The 15,097-nt window shown below is 38.2% G+C and overlaps 1 protein-coding gene across 2 annotated transcripts in view; it reads right to left on the bottom strand.

Moving 5' to 3' along the window:
* The window catches only part of LOC140365864 (SLIT-ROBO Rho GTPase-activating protein 3-like), a 43,909-nt gene that overhangs the window by 27,007 nt on the left and 1,805 nt on the right, over positions 1-15,097 (bottom strand). For both annotated transcript variants that reach the window (XM_072452443.1, XM_072452444.1), the window contains exon 2: positions 2,540-2,735. In XM_072452443.1, coding sequence (XP_072308544.1) covers positions 2,540-2,735 — 196 coding nt within the window. The remainder of the gene's footprint in view (positions 1-2,539; positions 2,736-15,097) is intronic.

The following is a 15,097-nucleotide window of genomic DNA, read 5'->3' as shown; positions in this document are numbered from 1 at the left end:
AGGTGTTTGTGGTTTAGAAAAGAAGCTTTTGCAGTCAAATGGGTCCTCACTTCCTGTTAGCCCAACCATCATATAACCACATCAATCGCTTGCTGTCTCAGAATGAAGATACTGCAGATACCAGTGGATTCTAAACTTTCTTGAGTTTATTCTATGAAACAAATCCTAACTTTACATTACAATACAATAATAGCACATGGATTGTAGGGTTAAGTTTAAGGACAGGGACGTCAGCGTACTCATTGTGGTGAGACTGGCCTGACGGACAGGTTCGGTGATGACCATTTAAAGTGACGCGGCTGAATCTAGGACACCCGTGTGAAGACAGATAATGTGCCCTGCTTTCTTAGGTCTCCCCTCCAGCTAATGCTTCACTTATTGAAGTCCCAGTGATTACAGATCTGCACTTTTGTTAGATATTGTACTCAGTTCGGGCTAGTCGGGACAAAGGATTAGTAGATATGTTAGTTGTGTCAAATAAATACATTTTAATAATAACAAATATATTGAAAGCAAACAATGCACCGTTGTGTCGGCATATCAATCAGAAGAAACATCACAATTGAATGGTTATTCACAATTATTGACCAAACAACAGTGAAATCCTCAAGTTTCTTTCATTCCCAGGGCTAAATAGTATGTCTAGTATATTGTATAGTCGTATATATATTTATGTGACTATTTAATGAGATTTTATGTTGATTTTGAGTGGTTCTGAGAAACAGTATCTCGTGTTTATGTGTGCATATTTTTGCATCTTGAGCTTGATATGACCAATTTTATAAAATTAAACGTCCAGGATAAAAGCCATTTAGTTTTACTTTTTGAAGTATAGTTCTAATTGAAACCAATGTTTTTTCTTCTTAAAGGGTATGGCTCATAATTTTTATGTCCACACAATTTTACTGTTACCAGAACAATCACGATTATCAATTAATACCAGTGTTGTCACAATACTAACATTTCAAACTTGATCTTGATACCAAGGAATAGGCTCGAAAAATGCTCTTTTTCAGGCAAAAGACTTGTAAAACCAAATATGGCCATGTTTTAATGAGTATTTAATTTAGATACTAGATTTAGTATCAATTAATATCAGATTTTCTATGCTACTGACAACAACCCTTATCCATACAGCATAACATGGACATTCAGATTGAAATAACAGCTCACGACATCAATACATTATAACAAAATGTATAAAACCAGCCTCATTTACAGATACTTGGGACTGGCCCAAATAATGCAATGATCAGTGGACATTGTAGGTTAGAAGATACGGTTGCAATATATTGTAGAGCCTGCTATCCGATCCTTCCAGTCAACTGCATGTGGAAGTGCAGTGTAGAAGAACATGATCTAAAAGTCAAATCAAGCTGAAGGCTGGTCGGGGCATTCAAGCAGTAATACCTCGGGTTGCTGTGGGGTGCATGAGCTGCGTGTACAATACTCTTACGCTAACGCAACAATCTGAGTCTATCTGGATCAAACGCGGCGCTGTGTTTGTTTGAGTATTTTTCAGTGAAAGAATGAGACTATTGAGGCAGTGTGGAGTGGGCAGTGGTTTGATGGCAGACATGACAGTCACATTCAAAGTAAAGGGGGGGGGGTGCTTGAGTGACCTAGTTGGGGAAATACAGCTGCCTCAGGACACTGTCTTGGCCTGGCTGCATCTCTGTTTGTGTGCTGTTGTCTATTTGTCATTGTGTCCGCAGTTAAAGCTCTGTGTGGTCACTGTGGACGTGTGAAACTGTGGAAATCATGAATCACTCATTTAGGCCTTAATATCTTGGGTTGGCAGAGAAATCGCTTCGCAGATACTAATCATAGTAAAAGGCAAATCAAAGTCATAATTTGAGTATTGATACTGAAAAACACATTCTGACCTTTTGATCCTGAATAGTTTTAGAATGATATTGATCAGAACTGTTTGTGTTGACAATGACACTATATTGCATTTAAACATTTAAAAGAGCCATTGTATCAATATCGAGTATCAAGCCGTTTCCTTATTATGGAAAGACTCTTCAGATGCTTTGAACATGTGATTGGCTGAGATGGCTAATTAAACCAAACATGTTCAATTAATGTTAAGGAAGACCAAACTAAATCATGCTTAATCTGGCAGGAGATGTGCAATTAAAAGATTAGATTTTAGTGTTGCTGGCTACTTTATGATCACTAATCTGCAAAATACTACCAAAATACCTATACTTCATATATTTTATTAGTGGACAAAGCTCCTCTAAAAGAATCGCAGGAACCTTTTATAAATGCACAATGAGTATGTTTGTCACTTTTAATATAGATCTACTCTTTCATCACCTTTTCTAGTAAATCATGGTGGTTTGGTTTGTGTACCGACGACACTCAGATGCTCATGAATGCAAAAACTACTATCAAAACTAATATTAAGTACCTATACTAGTACAAAGTATTGAAATCACATAAGTTGGAATAGGTTGGACTTTTGCAGCATCATTGTCTTGATCTATATCCCAACAAGTCACAATCAAAATGGAGTTGAGGTTGCACTGACTTGTAGTGCTGATGGTCTCTGGAGGTGCGGATCTTGGAGGAGTATCTCTCGGCCAGTTTGTCGAGGCCTCGGGAGAACTCCAGCTGCAGCTCGGCCTTCCGTCTGAAGAAGTCCTGCAGGTCCTGAAGGAGCTGTAGCCGCGACTCACTCTGCTGCTCCAGACAGCGGAACTGCTCCACCAGCTGGTTACGGATCTCTGCGGGGACACAACAAACCTGGTTAACACGGAAACAGGAGTATCGATGAAGGTTTTCAGTAAAAGCAAAGTGAGCGATGTGCCATTAAGTTTATATCCAGAAGTTCACGATTTAAGTACGCAAACTATTTATTATAATGCCTTGGTTGAATCCACATGTCACTCATTCAGAGCAGGATGAAGGCTGACCAATAAACGATTCGTTGCTGGTTAATCCATTTATCACTTGTGAGTCAGAATACTTTTGAATGGATAGGTTTAGTGTTTAGCGTCTTAAAAACACTAGGCTAACTAAAAATTCTGATGATACAGAATGTGACGACACAAAATAATTTGATCACCCGCCTATAACTCAAAGACCATTCTACTTTTAGTCCTGATAATATTCTTTCAAATTCATAAGAGTTTATTGAGAGATTATTGCACCTCAAACTAGATTTATTCCAGTTTAATAGTTGCTTAGAACTTTCAAATACTCAAGCACATATGTTTTTGCAAACCAATTGGATGCGTACAAAATACACTAATTACATTTAAAAGCTGCATGTTAAGTATGAAAACAAGAATCAGTCCGCACGCCACACATTTCTGCAGGTCAGGGAGCTTTAAGCCACACAAAAGCATAACTTAACACATAAACACGTGTGTGGGCCCATCGGAGCCAAGCGAGCAAGCCCTAATAAAGGAAACACAAACTAATTGGATAAAACTGGATGTCAGAGTGCATTTCGTCTGCAGTGTGAGCAGAGAAGGGGTCGAGGGGGGGTCTTAGTGCTGGGGAGGCTCATGTGCTCTGGAGATACATGTCTGATGATTGCAGCAGACAGCACGGAAAATCCAAAATAGGTCAACTCCTCAAAAAGCATTGTGCAGAGAAAGTTAGCCTGAAAATACACTTAATTCGCTTACGTTTTGTGAGAAGTCAAAGCTACTACAAGTATTAATGTCTTATTTGGAAAACAAATAAATGCATTACTATTTTTTAGGTTTTAGGAGTTAGATGTTGTCTCTTAGCTTAGGTTTGCAAATAATTACCCCATATAATATGTATTTAAGTTGATGAAACGTGAGTCAATCTGCAAAAATCATATTAACAATTGACTTTAACAGAAACATTGCAGAAAATCAGAACAAAGTTAACTTATGTAAGAACTGTGGGTGGGACTGCATCGCTCTGTGTTTGAAAATCTCTCAAAGTATCACAGTAAAGGATAATATTGACACACCTCTAAGCTACTGACTCAAAAAACAAACATAAGCTGCAAGGAATGCGTAAACAGCAAAATGAACCACGTTGGTAGATAGTGTTGAAAAAGAGTCGTCGAAGTTACTTATTTCAAACTCAAATCTTTATGTACACAAGATAAATAAACCAAAAAGTGCAAAGAAAACATACACATGATCAATACTGAGCCCAAACTGATGTTTCTTCTATCATATATTGAACAATAAACCTACCATTTAACCTTTGTACTGCTTCACTAGACGGTGTTCAACAACTCACCAATGAGAATATGAAAATGTGCATAGTACATGACGTCTGGTCTGGATGTCACATGGCAGGAAGTACAAAGGGCCTCTCTGAAGCTTCATCATTACACACAGTTTCAACCATGCATAGTATTATTGCTGTGCACTGAAAGGCCTGCATCAATGGGAAAGACAGCCCCGTGACAGAGGAGACCCATTGTTTTGAGCTAAATGCCATTTGTACAAGAAAAACAGGATCAGACAATGCGACCTACAAAGATTTTTCGGACATTGCGTGAAAGGAATTCTGAAAACCGTTGTGAATCTCTTTCCTTCTAGTGCTGTCTTGATTATGACTACGGTTATAAAAGGCAAATGAATACACATTTCAATACCACAATGGCATTTAGCGAATATAATGTCAATTGTAAATCAACACAGAATAATAGCTATATTTTCTTTAATATTGCAATCTGGTCTTAAAATAGCTCTGACACGGTTTAAGACTCTTCTAAATCTATTCGGAAAAGGTCCAACGTTGTCCTAGTATGGGATATACCTCAATACCTTTTCAAATGAGTTTTCGATATGTGTTGTAGTAACGATTTTATAACAACCCGCCTTCTTGAATGCAATATGTAGCGCAGAAAACGTATAATATCAAGTGTAATCGCAACTGCTAAAATGTTGAATGAAAAAATAAGAATTGTGTAAAAAAAGCTACTTAGGATGTCAAAATTCATTGGTTAATTAATCAAAGGTTTCACTGTTGCTATAGAGTTGCTAATTGCGTGAAATCATATATAACACGATAATAGTAACACAAAGGTTTAATATTGTGACATTAAAAGCAATAACATCTAATATTTTGCAACAGAGTGAACGTGTCGTCCTGTGTTTTGGACGTGTTCCCCTCGTGGTGCACATAGTTTGTGTCGCTGCTTGGATACGATTCTCCCGAGGTTCTCGTTATGACACTCACAGCAGTATTTCTCTGCGGCTAAACGCTCCGTAAACAACACGAACAAACAGGCTCAGGAATACGCATTCTGTGAACAAATGTAAATAAAGCCAGAGTGTTTTAATCATTTTCAAGTTCCACACAGATGGACGAATAGGTCTGGTTTTAGTATATCAAATGGCTAAATCCTCAATAACATCTTGTGGCAGCGACGTGACATTATCAAATTATAATGCTACGATTATAGTGAAAAGAAAGAAGTTTTTAAGATTATTTACTATTGTTGAGACTTTGACCAACAATTTAACCCTAACGTTCTTTAATTTCTAGTGTCTTCAAGTATGGGACCAGCTTTATGATATCAAACTTTCTAAATGACAAAGTTATATTAATGTGACGTAAAAATGTTGTGTAAAAAAGCATTTAACATGGGTTTATTTATATTTTTTTGTAGAATACATTGAATTGAAAATACTTGATTTTGCTTCTAAAATCTTCACAATTATAGATTTTTTACTTCTTACAATTATATTGTGACTAATTGCGATTATCGATAATGTTATTATCTGATAACAGCAGTGCTTGATGAATAAACAAAAATAATTACTGTAGTGCTATTTTACCAAGTGTTCTCACAATACTAAAATTTCAAACTCAATTTCAGGATCAAGGAATAGGCTCGATACTCGATACCAATTTCATGATATAAAGAATATAAAGAACATACTTTTTTTTTTAAACAGAACATAACTTTCAATACACACTATTAATAATTTCTTTATGTTGCATGTGGTCTTATACTAGATCTGATAAAGCTCAAGCTCAGTCAAAAACTGCTCAGGAAATGTAAAATGTTGTCCTGTTAATGCGACTTTTTTAGTATCAATACTTGTCGAAATGAGTATCTAGTTTTGATACATGCTTTAAAATCGATTAGTATTTGATTTCCGATACTTATGACAACCATAGATTTATCAGCAGGACCGTAATGAACAAAACCATGTAAAATGCTGTAATAAAGTAAAGACACTTCGGTCAATGGGTCGCCCAAACAAGTGCCTGCTCAAAAAGTACATTCAAAACTCAATTCAAAAAGCATTGACGACGGTTCATTAAAACATCTGCATGATCAACAATTATCATACCATACACCATATTGTTATTTTGAAGGAACACGTAGAAGAACACGCCTCATACATTGACTCACTAGTCCATATTTGCAACAGTGAGACATCAAATATAGAAATAGCGGTTTGCATTCACTCGCTGTTATTTTTAGATCCTAAACTGTTACGCGGGACCAATGTGCTGCGCTCAATGAATGATTCAAGCCTTCACAGAGCAACGCATAATCACAAGAGGAAAACCGCAAAGACTTCGGTTAGAAACAAGTGAAGGAGCAGAAAATGCAGCTCATTCTCTGCCTTTGCGCTGATTACACAACAGCTTGGGTTGAGCTAAATGAGTTACGAGCTGCTCTGGGTTTCCTCCCCACAAGGTTCAAAGAGGTTACTTAAAAGTGTACCTAAGAGAATGGTAATTGTCTGTGCCTTTGCTAGTTTGTCGTGAGGTACATCAATAATAACGTTTCAAACTCAGTACCATTTCTAATACTAGGGAACAGTGAAAATACTTGATCAGAGGTGGGTAGTACTCAGCTAAATTGACTCTTTACTACTTGACTTGAGTAACATTTTGAAGAACTTGTAGATTTCCTCCTTGTTTGACACACTTTCACTCCTACTTGAGTAATATTTAGTTTGACGTAACAGTACTTTTGATTCAAAGTCTTATATCTTGACATCGGATAAGATTTTTTTGGTCTCTTTTCTTTGGAAATACCAGAATCTGTGCATTGTTTAATGTAACTCACCTCATTAAACAAGTAGTTCCTCCAAATACTTTTTTTTACTCCTCCAAATACTTTTTTTTCTGGTCACTACTTTTTACCTCTACTGGTGTAATATTATTCTAAAATAATGTTACTCTTAAGTACATATTTTTGCTACTCTACCCACCTTTTTAATACACTAGAATGTACATTTTCAACACAAAAAAACAGCTATTGATTCAATATTATCATGTTTGAATACATCAAGAGCTACTTTTAAAACTATTCAGGACGGGTTCAACTTTGTCCTATTTCTTACTTGTTCAAACATGTGTCTAGCTTCTATACTAGTTTCAGAGGTGATTAGAATCCGGGTATCATATTTTTTGCATTCACACACGCACGCACATGATCAAACCAGGACTAGAACATGATCAAACCAAGTCTAATTCAGGACTAAATTGGGCCCAAACCAGGACCAAACCAGGCCCAAACCAGGCCAAAACCAGGCCCAAACCAGGACTAAACTGGGCCCAAACCAGGCCCAAACTAGGAACAAACCAGGACTAAACTGGGCCAAAACCAGGACTAAACCAGGACCAAACCAGGACTAAACTGGGCCCAAACCAGGCCCAAACCAGGACCAAACCAGGACTAAACTGGGCCCAAACCAGGACCAAACCAGGACTAAACTGGGCCAAAACCAGGACCAAACCAGGACCAAACCAGGACTAAACTGGGCCCAAACCAGGAACAAACCAGGAACAAACCAGGACCAAACCAGGACTAAACTGGGCCAAAACCAGGACCAAACCAGGACCAAACCAGGAACAAACCAGGACCAAACCAGGACTAAACTGGGCCAAAACCAGGACCAAACCAGGACCAAACCAGGTCCAAACCAGGACCAAATGTGGACGCACACTTAGATTACCTCTGCTTTCATTTCCTGGGGTCGTGTCAGTAAATCTAAAACCTCCTGAAATGGATGGATTAAATGATCTAGAAATGACAAATAGGTTGGTGTTCTCAGTGGGATATACAGTATGTAGACTTCAGTGTTCCACCTCAGAACACGCCCTGAAACACATCCAAACAACAAGCCTAGACACAACTATCATCTCGATAACTGAAAATGTAAGGAAGGTTTTGGTTATGTTGTAAATATGCAGCTTTATTGGAGATGAATGATATGATATGAGCAAATAGAAATGATAAATGCTTTTATTTTAGCGCACATGCCGTATCGACCCGGGAATAGAAATGTTTCCACTGAATTTGAGCCATAAATGCCACTTGGACAACCTTTCATCCGCAGTGGACAATCGCTGGTAGCAGCACTTATACCGATCTAGAGCTACGTTTAGACAGTGCAGTTTTACCTATAACTTCAAGATTAGCCCGTATATGTTTTTAAGGCCAGATGCAGCTGGTGAATAGGAATCTTAAATATAAAAACTTGAACATTTGAAACAGCTCCTGCAGTTCACTCACATAAATGTAAGAAAAAAATGTATTGCAAGTCTTTCATCATGCCATGTTTTCATATATAAAAAATTGCACCTATTTTGTACATTTAAATACAAAAAATGGACAGCCAGGTTTGTATGTCTTGCTTCATTTTGTTGACAGTAAATACAACAAATTTACAGGCAATTTTTGATCTTAATCTGATCTTAATTTGTTTTTGAGTCATTTAGATTTTAGAAGAATTTGCATAAAAAATAAAAAAAACTTATTTTTTTTAGACTTTAAATTTAAATAAATCAGGCTTGGAATTAGATACCAACAAATCCTTCAGTAAGTTACACCAAAATCATAGACAAGCTAACGAGCGTTTGGTGTGCCGTAGGTGCTTCTTAAGGGCTGATCTTATGTCTTTGTGGGATAAAATTCCATTTTAAGAAAGCAGCATTTGAAGTTACAATGTCCTTTAGAAATCTCAGGATGAAGTGGCTTAAATTGAATAAAAACAAATTAGGTTCAGATACAGATACAATTTTGTTATTCCCACATGAAAACCTACACGGTGAAAGAGGGAAATGACCAAAAAACAAACAAAGAAATGTGCTTGCCTTAAGATTGAATGCAATACATGTCGGTTTAATGAAATATGCCTGATATTTCATCTCACAGACACACAAACTCTCTGTCTGCGTTTAGCCATGCGTGGACGGTCACATGTGCATGACACGTTGACATCATTTCACATCATGCCTGTGGTCTTGGAAGACTTTGCATTTACATCAATCACATTTAATTACACATTATTTACAATTAAAACCCATAAGATGGGTTTTCTTTTCATGTGACCTGTATGCAATTTGTCTTCACAGTGTTTCAAGGATCTATAAATTGAATAATGGACACTGAATTATGTAACGGTTGTGCAGCAGAACTAGTTGATTTGGTTAATTCAACTTAAAATATATACTGTAATAAATAATATGTGTAACCCTTAAATAATTCTTAAAGGATGTTCAATTGAGATAAAATTGAAATTGTGGAGATAAAACTGAAATTGTGGAGATAAAACTGAAATTGTGGAGATAAAACTGAAATTGTGGAGCAGCAACCATTCGGGAAACATATTTAATTGCAATGTTTTCTGACAAATATTGTGGTTCGCGGTTTACATTGTATTTGACAAAAGCACTGAACTAGGCCTATGAAACATGAAAGGATATGTTGTTGCTGATGATGATCGCAGGCTTTCAAATGGCAATTTTTGATTTGATTATGCTCTGTCCAGGGCTGTAGTTGACTACATAAATTCTTGGTTGACTAAAAACATGCCATGCCTACAAAGCAGATTAAACTGCCGAAATCTTTAGTTAACTCAATCCATATCTTCTCTTTTTCGCTGTTGTTCCACATAAATTCCTATAATCTGAATGAACAAATAAGTCGACTAAGACAAATGTGTGTCACCATCGACAGATTAATCGACTAAATGAGTAAAAGTCTAGACGACTAAGGCTACAGCCCTATATTAATCTTTATGCTTCATTTTGTTTGAATCATCTAAGAGTTAAAATACAAGTAATAAAACTAAACCGCGCTCATGTTTAGAGAAGTATGTCACGCAGACGCCAGTGACAGTGGAGACAGTTGAGGTTCTGTAACGATATTTGATAACAGCGTCAGTCAAAAGCATTCTTCTGCTGTGATGACACTGAGAGGGGCGTGTCCTCACTGAGAGGGGCGTGTCCTCAGGCGGCTCCAGGAATGTACTAAATACAGTGCAATGTTCTCATTATGTGACTCGAAAGCAATGTTCTCATTATGGGACTGTTGATAATAGTATCTTAAAGGTGCACAATGTAACTGCTCATGGGCAGGCCAATTGTTTATCTGGACATGATCCACAGCAAGGTATTCAATGTATCTACCTCCTATCTCCATGGAAACACGCAGGCGACAAAACCAGATAAAGTTACAGGTCAGAGAGACGAGCCCACTCACAGTAATAATGTATGTTTTTGAGCTATTTTTTGCCTGTAACTGAATAAATGCAAGGTGGATAGGTTTAACAGACCTCCACCAGAAAAGTTACGCAGCGCCACTTAAATTTACAACGCCGAAAAAGCCAACACATTGCAAATTAACTACATGTGTAAAATGTTGTAGTGATAATAGCAGTTCTAATTCCACGTCTCGGGCTTTCATTTTGAGACCGGCCTTTCAACGGATGAATATTCTGCTCTAGTGTCATTGCAATTCACACATTTCCTCACTCTCACACCCATGAATTGGTATTGTAATTGTAATGACTCTACTGACTCTTGTTTTCCTCTCATCCACAAAAAAACGTGGCCCGCCGTAAACAGATGCTGTCCTCGAATGGTTGAGTTTCAGGTTTTGACGGATGTTTTTGTGTACATTGTTAAAGTTTACTGCACCCCCGACATGCTGGCGTCCGTAAAAGCACCTGCATCTTTAAACGGACTGACTATAGGCCATCAAATCCCCTAAAATCTGCTAAAGTCGGGTGATTTGGAAGCGTTATTAATAATTTATCAACGTTTACATGGGGCCAGACTGGAGTATCTGCAGGTCGGACTGAGTGGACTGTTACAAGAGCACAGACTGAGACAGTGCAACTAAGTCTGTAACCAGAAACTAGTTCATTTTAAACAGTGGTCCAAACGTATTCCTCACTTTACTAACGTATCGCAAACACCCCGCAATTTCCCCCGCAATGAATTTAATAAGCGATTTTCACAATTGTATGAAGACAGAGCAGAATTTTGTTATCACGGTAATGCTAACGACAACTAGCATGCTAACAGGGCGCCAGCCTTACGTCCTGGTCTGTGTATGGTAAAAATGCTGAAGATGCAGACAGCACACAGCAGTCTCATTTTGACCCCAAGAGCTGCTTTTACAATATATCACTATACAATTTGTTACATGAAAAAAAAGTTATACTTTAGTGTTGTCACGATACTAAAATCTCCAACCCAAGGGAAAAGATTATACTCGATATTGATTTTAAAACCACTTTTTTGTTATTTAAGATAAGATAAGATAAGATATTCCTTTATTGTCCCACATGGGGAAATTTCATTGGTGCAACGCAGGTAGATACAGAGGTAGATACAGAAGAACAGATCACTTATATGAAGTCTGAAAAACACTTTCAGTAGAAGATCTCCTATAAATAAATAAAAACTCCCATAGACAAATAAATACATAAATACCATTGCATGTGATCCCGACAGTAATTGCACATGAATATGTGTCACGAGAGCACATAGATTGCACATGAATTTCACAGTAATTGCACATATGACAGAATTGCACATCAGTATTAGGTTAGGTCAGTATTGCGACGGGATAACGTGACGATCTCCGGGTAAGACGACTGTTCTCCGCAGTTTCATGAGTTCCTCCTTTGTGGAAACGCGGTACGGCGCCGGCCGGGGGGCGGGGCCGGAGCCGGAGGGCGGGGCCGGAGCCGGGGGGCGGGGCCGGAGCCGGGGGACTCAGAGCCACGACACGACGAAAACACTCAATCCAGCCGAATAAAGTCAAAACAAGTTAATTTAAAGCGATTCCAGTGCGTGTCCCGACCGTTCGTGAAGTTCCTCTTTCATATAAACGTGTATATAAACGTGTACCGACGACACGCCGTACTTTAGCGCGGCCGGAGGGCGCGGGGGGGGGGCTGGTGGGCTCGCTCGGAGCTAGCTCACGTCACAACAACACAACGAACGCAACGAAAAACGCTCAAATCCAGCCGAAAAAAGTCCAAAACAGTTGAATTAAAAAACTATTCCAGCGCGTGTCCCTATCGTACAGTAAAATAGAAAAAATATACTAACTATATTTACAAAATATAGGAGATAAAGCACAATAAGTGTGAGAAAGAAGAGAGAGCGTTTACGCCGGGCTGCCAGCTGTACCAGCGCCTTATGACGTAATTTGATAAAGCTCAAGAATATTCTACAGTTTAGGAAAGGACAAATTTGTTCAAATGAGTATATATAGTTCTGATACTAGTTTTAGTATTGCTTAGTATCTGATTTTCGGTACTTTGGACAATCCTGGTTTTATGTGCATGTGCAGGTTAATCGAGAATGGTGATTATTTAGGACACAATATAATCGTAAAAACTATTCATAGAAAAGTTACAACTGGCGAACATTATTAGGTCTTTTTTAGTTAAATTAAAAGAAATGAGACGATTTTAGAAGCAGAATTAAGTCCTTTCTGCTCTCCGTTTCCTCAAAAAAGCCAACCTAAATGTAAAGTGCTTCTTTCATCATGCCGTTTATGTCAAATTGATCATTCAGAAAGTTTAATGTCATATTCATATAGATTTTGGATTTTTTGTTGTTGTTTTGGTCATGATCTTAAAAACTGTGAATAATCGTTAGCGATGTTTATTCTTACAGTAATCGTTACACTGACATTTGAAATCGTGACATCCCTTCCCTGTACTACAACTACAACTACAACTACAACTAAAGCCGCGGTAGGGGCGATGATGACTCTCGCCTTCCCGCCCGTCCATGTTTTCTGCTGCGTTTTGCGGCATACCAAACGAAGCTCAGTAATTCACCGTTGATGATTGCGTAGTTTGCGATTCAAATATTAGTTTGTTCTGACAAATTGCAAGATTGTGCTGAACGCAGACCTGAGCAGGGAGAAAGAGAGAGAGCCTCAGTGACCCGTGACTTTTCATTGATGTTCAGGGGGTCAAAAATACCCGAGTTGTGGCAGAAAGAATAAAGTCTAAAGAATAAAGCCAAAAGAATAACTAAAGAATAAAGTCTAAAAAATAATAATGCTAACGCCAATGCTAATGCTAAGCCCGCGGCACGAGAAGAAATAAAAGAGGAAGCGGAAGTGAAGGCATTCATTGCGCCTCTGCTGGCCAATAGTGAAAATACACAATATCTGTAATGCACTTTTTTCATGGCGTCTCGAGTAGAATATAACCCATGAGTTTCACACAAATCAGACAATGTTGAGTTTTTCACACAATGGGTAGGGGGCGCTATAGAGTAAATTTGTTACATGGGTATTATTTATTTCCAATCAGATCATAAAAACGCATTAGTGAGTGAAATGTGAGCTCCGTAGATCAATTCCATTAGGCGTGACTTGTCCTTGAAAAAACAGGAAATTAAGCCTCTTTTGAGGGCGTGTTAAGAATAGGAATATCATTTTTTTTGAATATTTATTAAATTTCAATGTCTCTAGATGAAAAAGGTGTTGCTTTGAGCTCGATCGGACAAAAAACCTAGGACAAGTACGTAAAAGTCAAGCGTGGCGGTGCCACTTTGATTCGACATGGCTGACTTCCTGTTTATCATAGAGCGATGCTGCCAGGTGTGTTTTACTCCTGAAAGGTCAGAGGTCAAAGGTAGCTCTATCACTGTCCCAAGTCTCATTTGCCTAGGCCAAAGATTAAGAGTTTCATGTTTTTTCTTTTTTTGAACTAGTCGGCACTGTTGCGACAGGCGTTCTCGTAACCTCCACTTTATTGAAGTTTGGGCCGAGCTGATCGCGTCTATGTCCCATGTGTGACATTCATCGATGTTCAGGGGTCAAAAATGGCTCGAACCAACTACTACTACTACTACTACTCTGCTTCATGGCTATGCTGTTTTACTAAAGGCATAAATAAAGTGGCGTTTCAGTCTGTGTACACTGGGGATATCCTTCCTCACACACCTATTCACACTACAAACGCACAAAAACTACACTTAAAGTATCGATAGTGGCAAGTGTTGCAGAGTGCACTGTCCGCATTAGTCTGCAGCCTCAGCTTTATTGGACACCACTGTCAGTGTTAAGTCCCCAAAGTTTCCAACGTGATCCAAGGCCAGTTTGTAAATGAGCTTAAGATGTCAGCTTAAGAGCTTTTGCTGAAACTGAGACGAACGACTGAGCTGTGCTGGTTCTCACGCCGCAGCAGAAAGCAGCGAGGAGGATACGACGTGCCAAATGTTGAGTCAAATGTAATACTTCTTGTTTTCCTCTGTGTTGTTCCATTCAGGTGTCCTCTCCCAACATCATGACCCTCCACTGTACTTTCATCAACTTCCTCTAACTTATCTTCAATGAATCTGTTTGGTTTACATCTTCTACTAGCTTGAACTGTTACCTTATCATCCTTTAACCTTTAACCTTCCTCTGTAAATACCGATATTGTCTCAGTCTTTCTTGTCTCCATGAATTTGTCTTGTCTATCTCATCCACATCCACGTCAGACATACAAATGAGGTGGTCATGGGCCTCTTAAGCGTATAATTGTATAGGGAAGTATGTGGTTGAACAAATATTGCAAGTAGGTGTGAAAAAAATGCTCATTATTTTCATCTGAATAGTATCAATATATTAACTTTGCATCAGGAATGATGTTGAGGTTCAAGCATTTCACAAATGCGAATGGACCATCAAATTAGCCATAAAGGGGCAGAACTATCACTTTTCACACTTTCAGAGATTACACTAGACGGTTTGTGCTCATTTTCTAATCGTTTTAATAATAGATTTCACACTATCAAACAATTATGATTATTGTGAGAAGAAACATGACAGTTTCCATGCCTACCGAGCTTTATGAAATTATAATTTCTGAACAAA

This window comes from Eucyclogobius newberryi, unplaced genomic scaffold (assembly GCF_026437365.1).
Source record: "Eucyclogobius newberryi isolate DKJ021-1_F unplaced genomic scaffold, fEucNew1.0.hap1 SCAF_19, whole genome shotgun sequence".
In the NCBI taxonomy this organism is placed as follows: domain Eukaryota; kingdom Metazoa; phylum Chordata; class Actinopteri; order Gobiiformes; family Gobiidae; genus Eucyclogobius; species Eucyclogobius newberryi.
The sequence above is the reverse complement of the archived record's forward strand: the minus strand, read 5'-3'. Positions and strand labels throughout refer to the sequence as shown.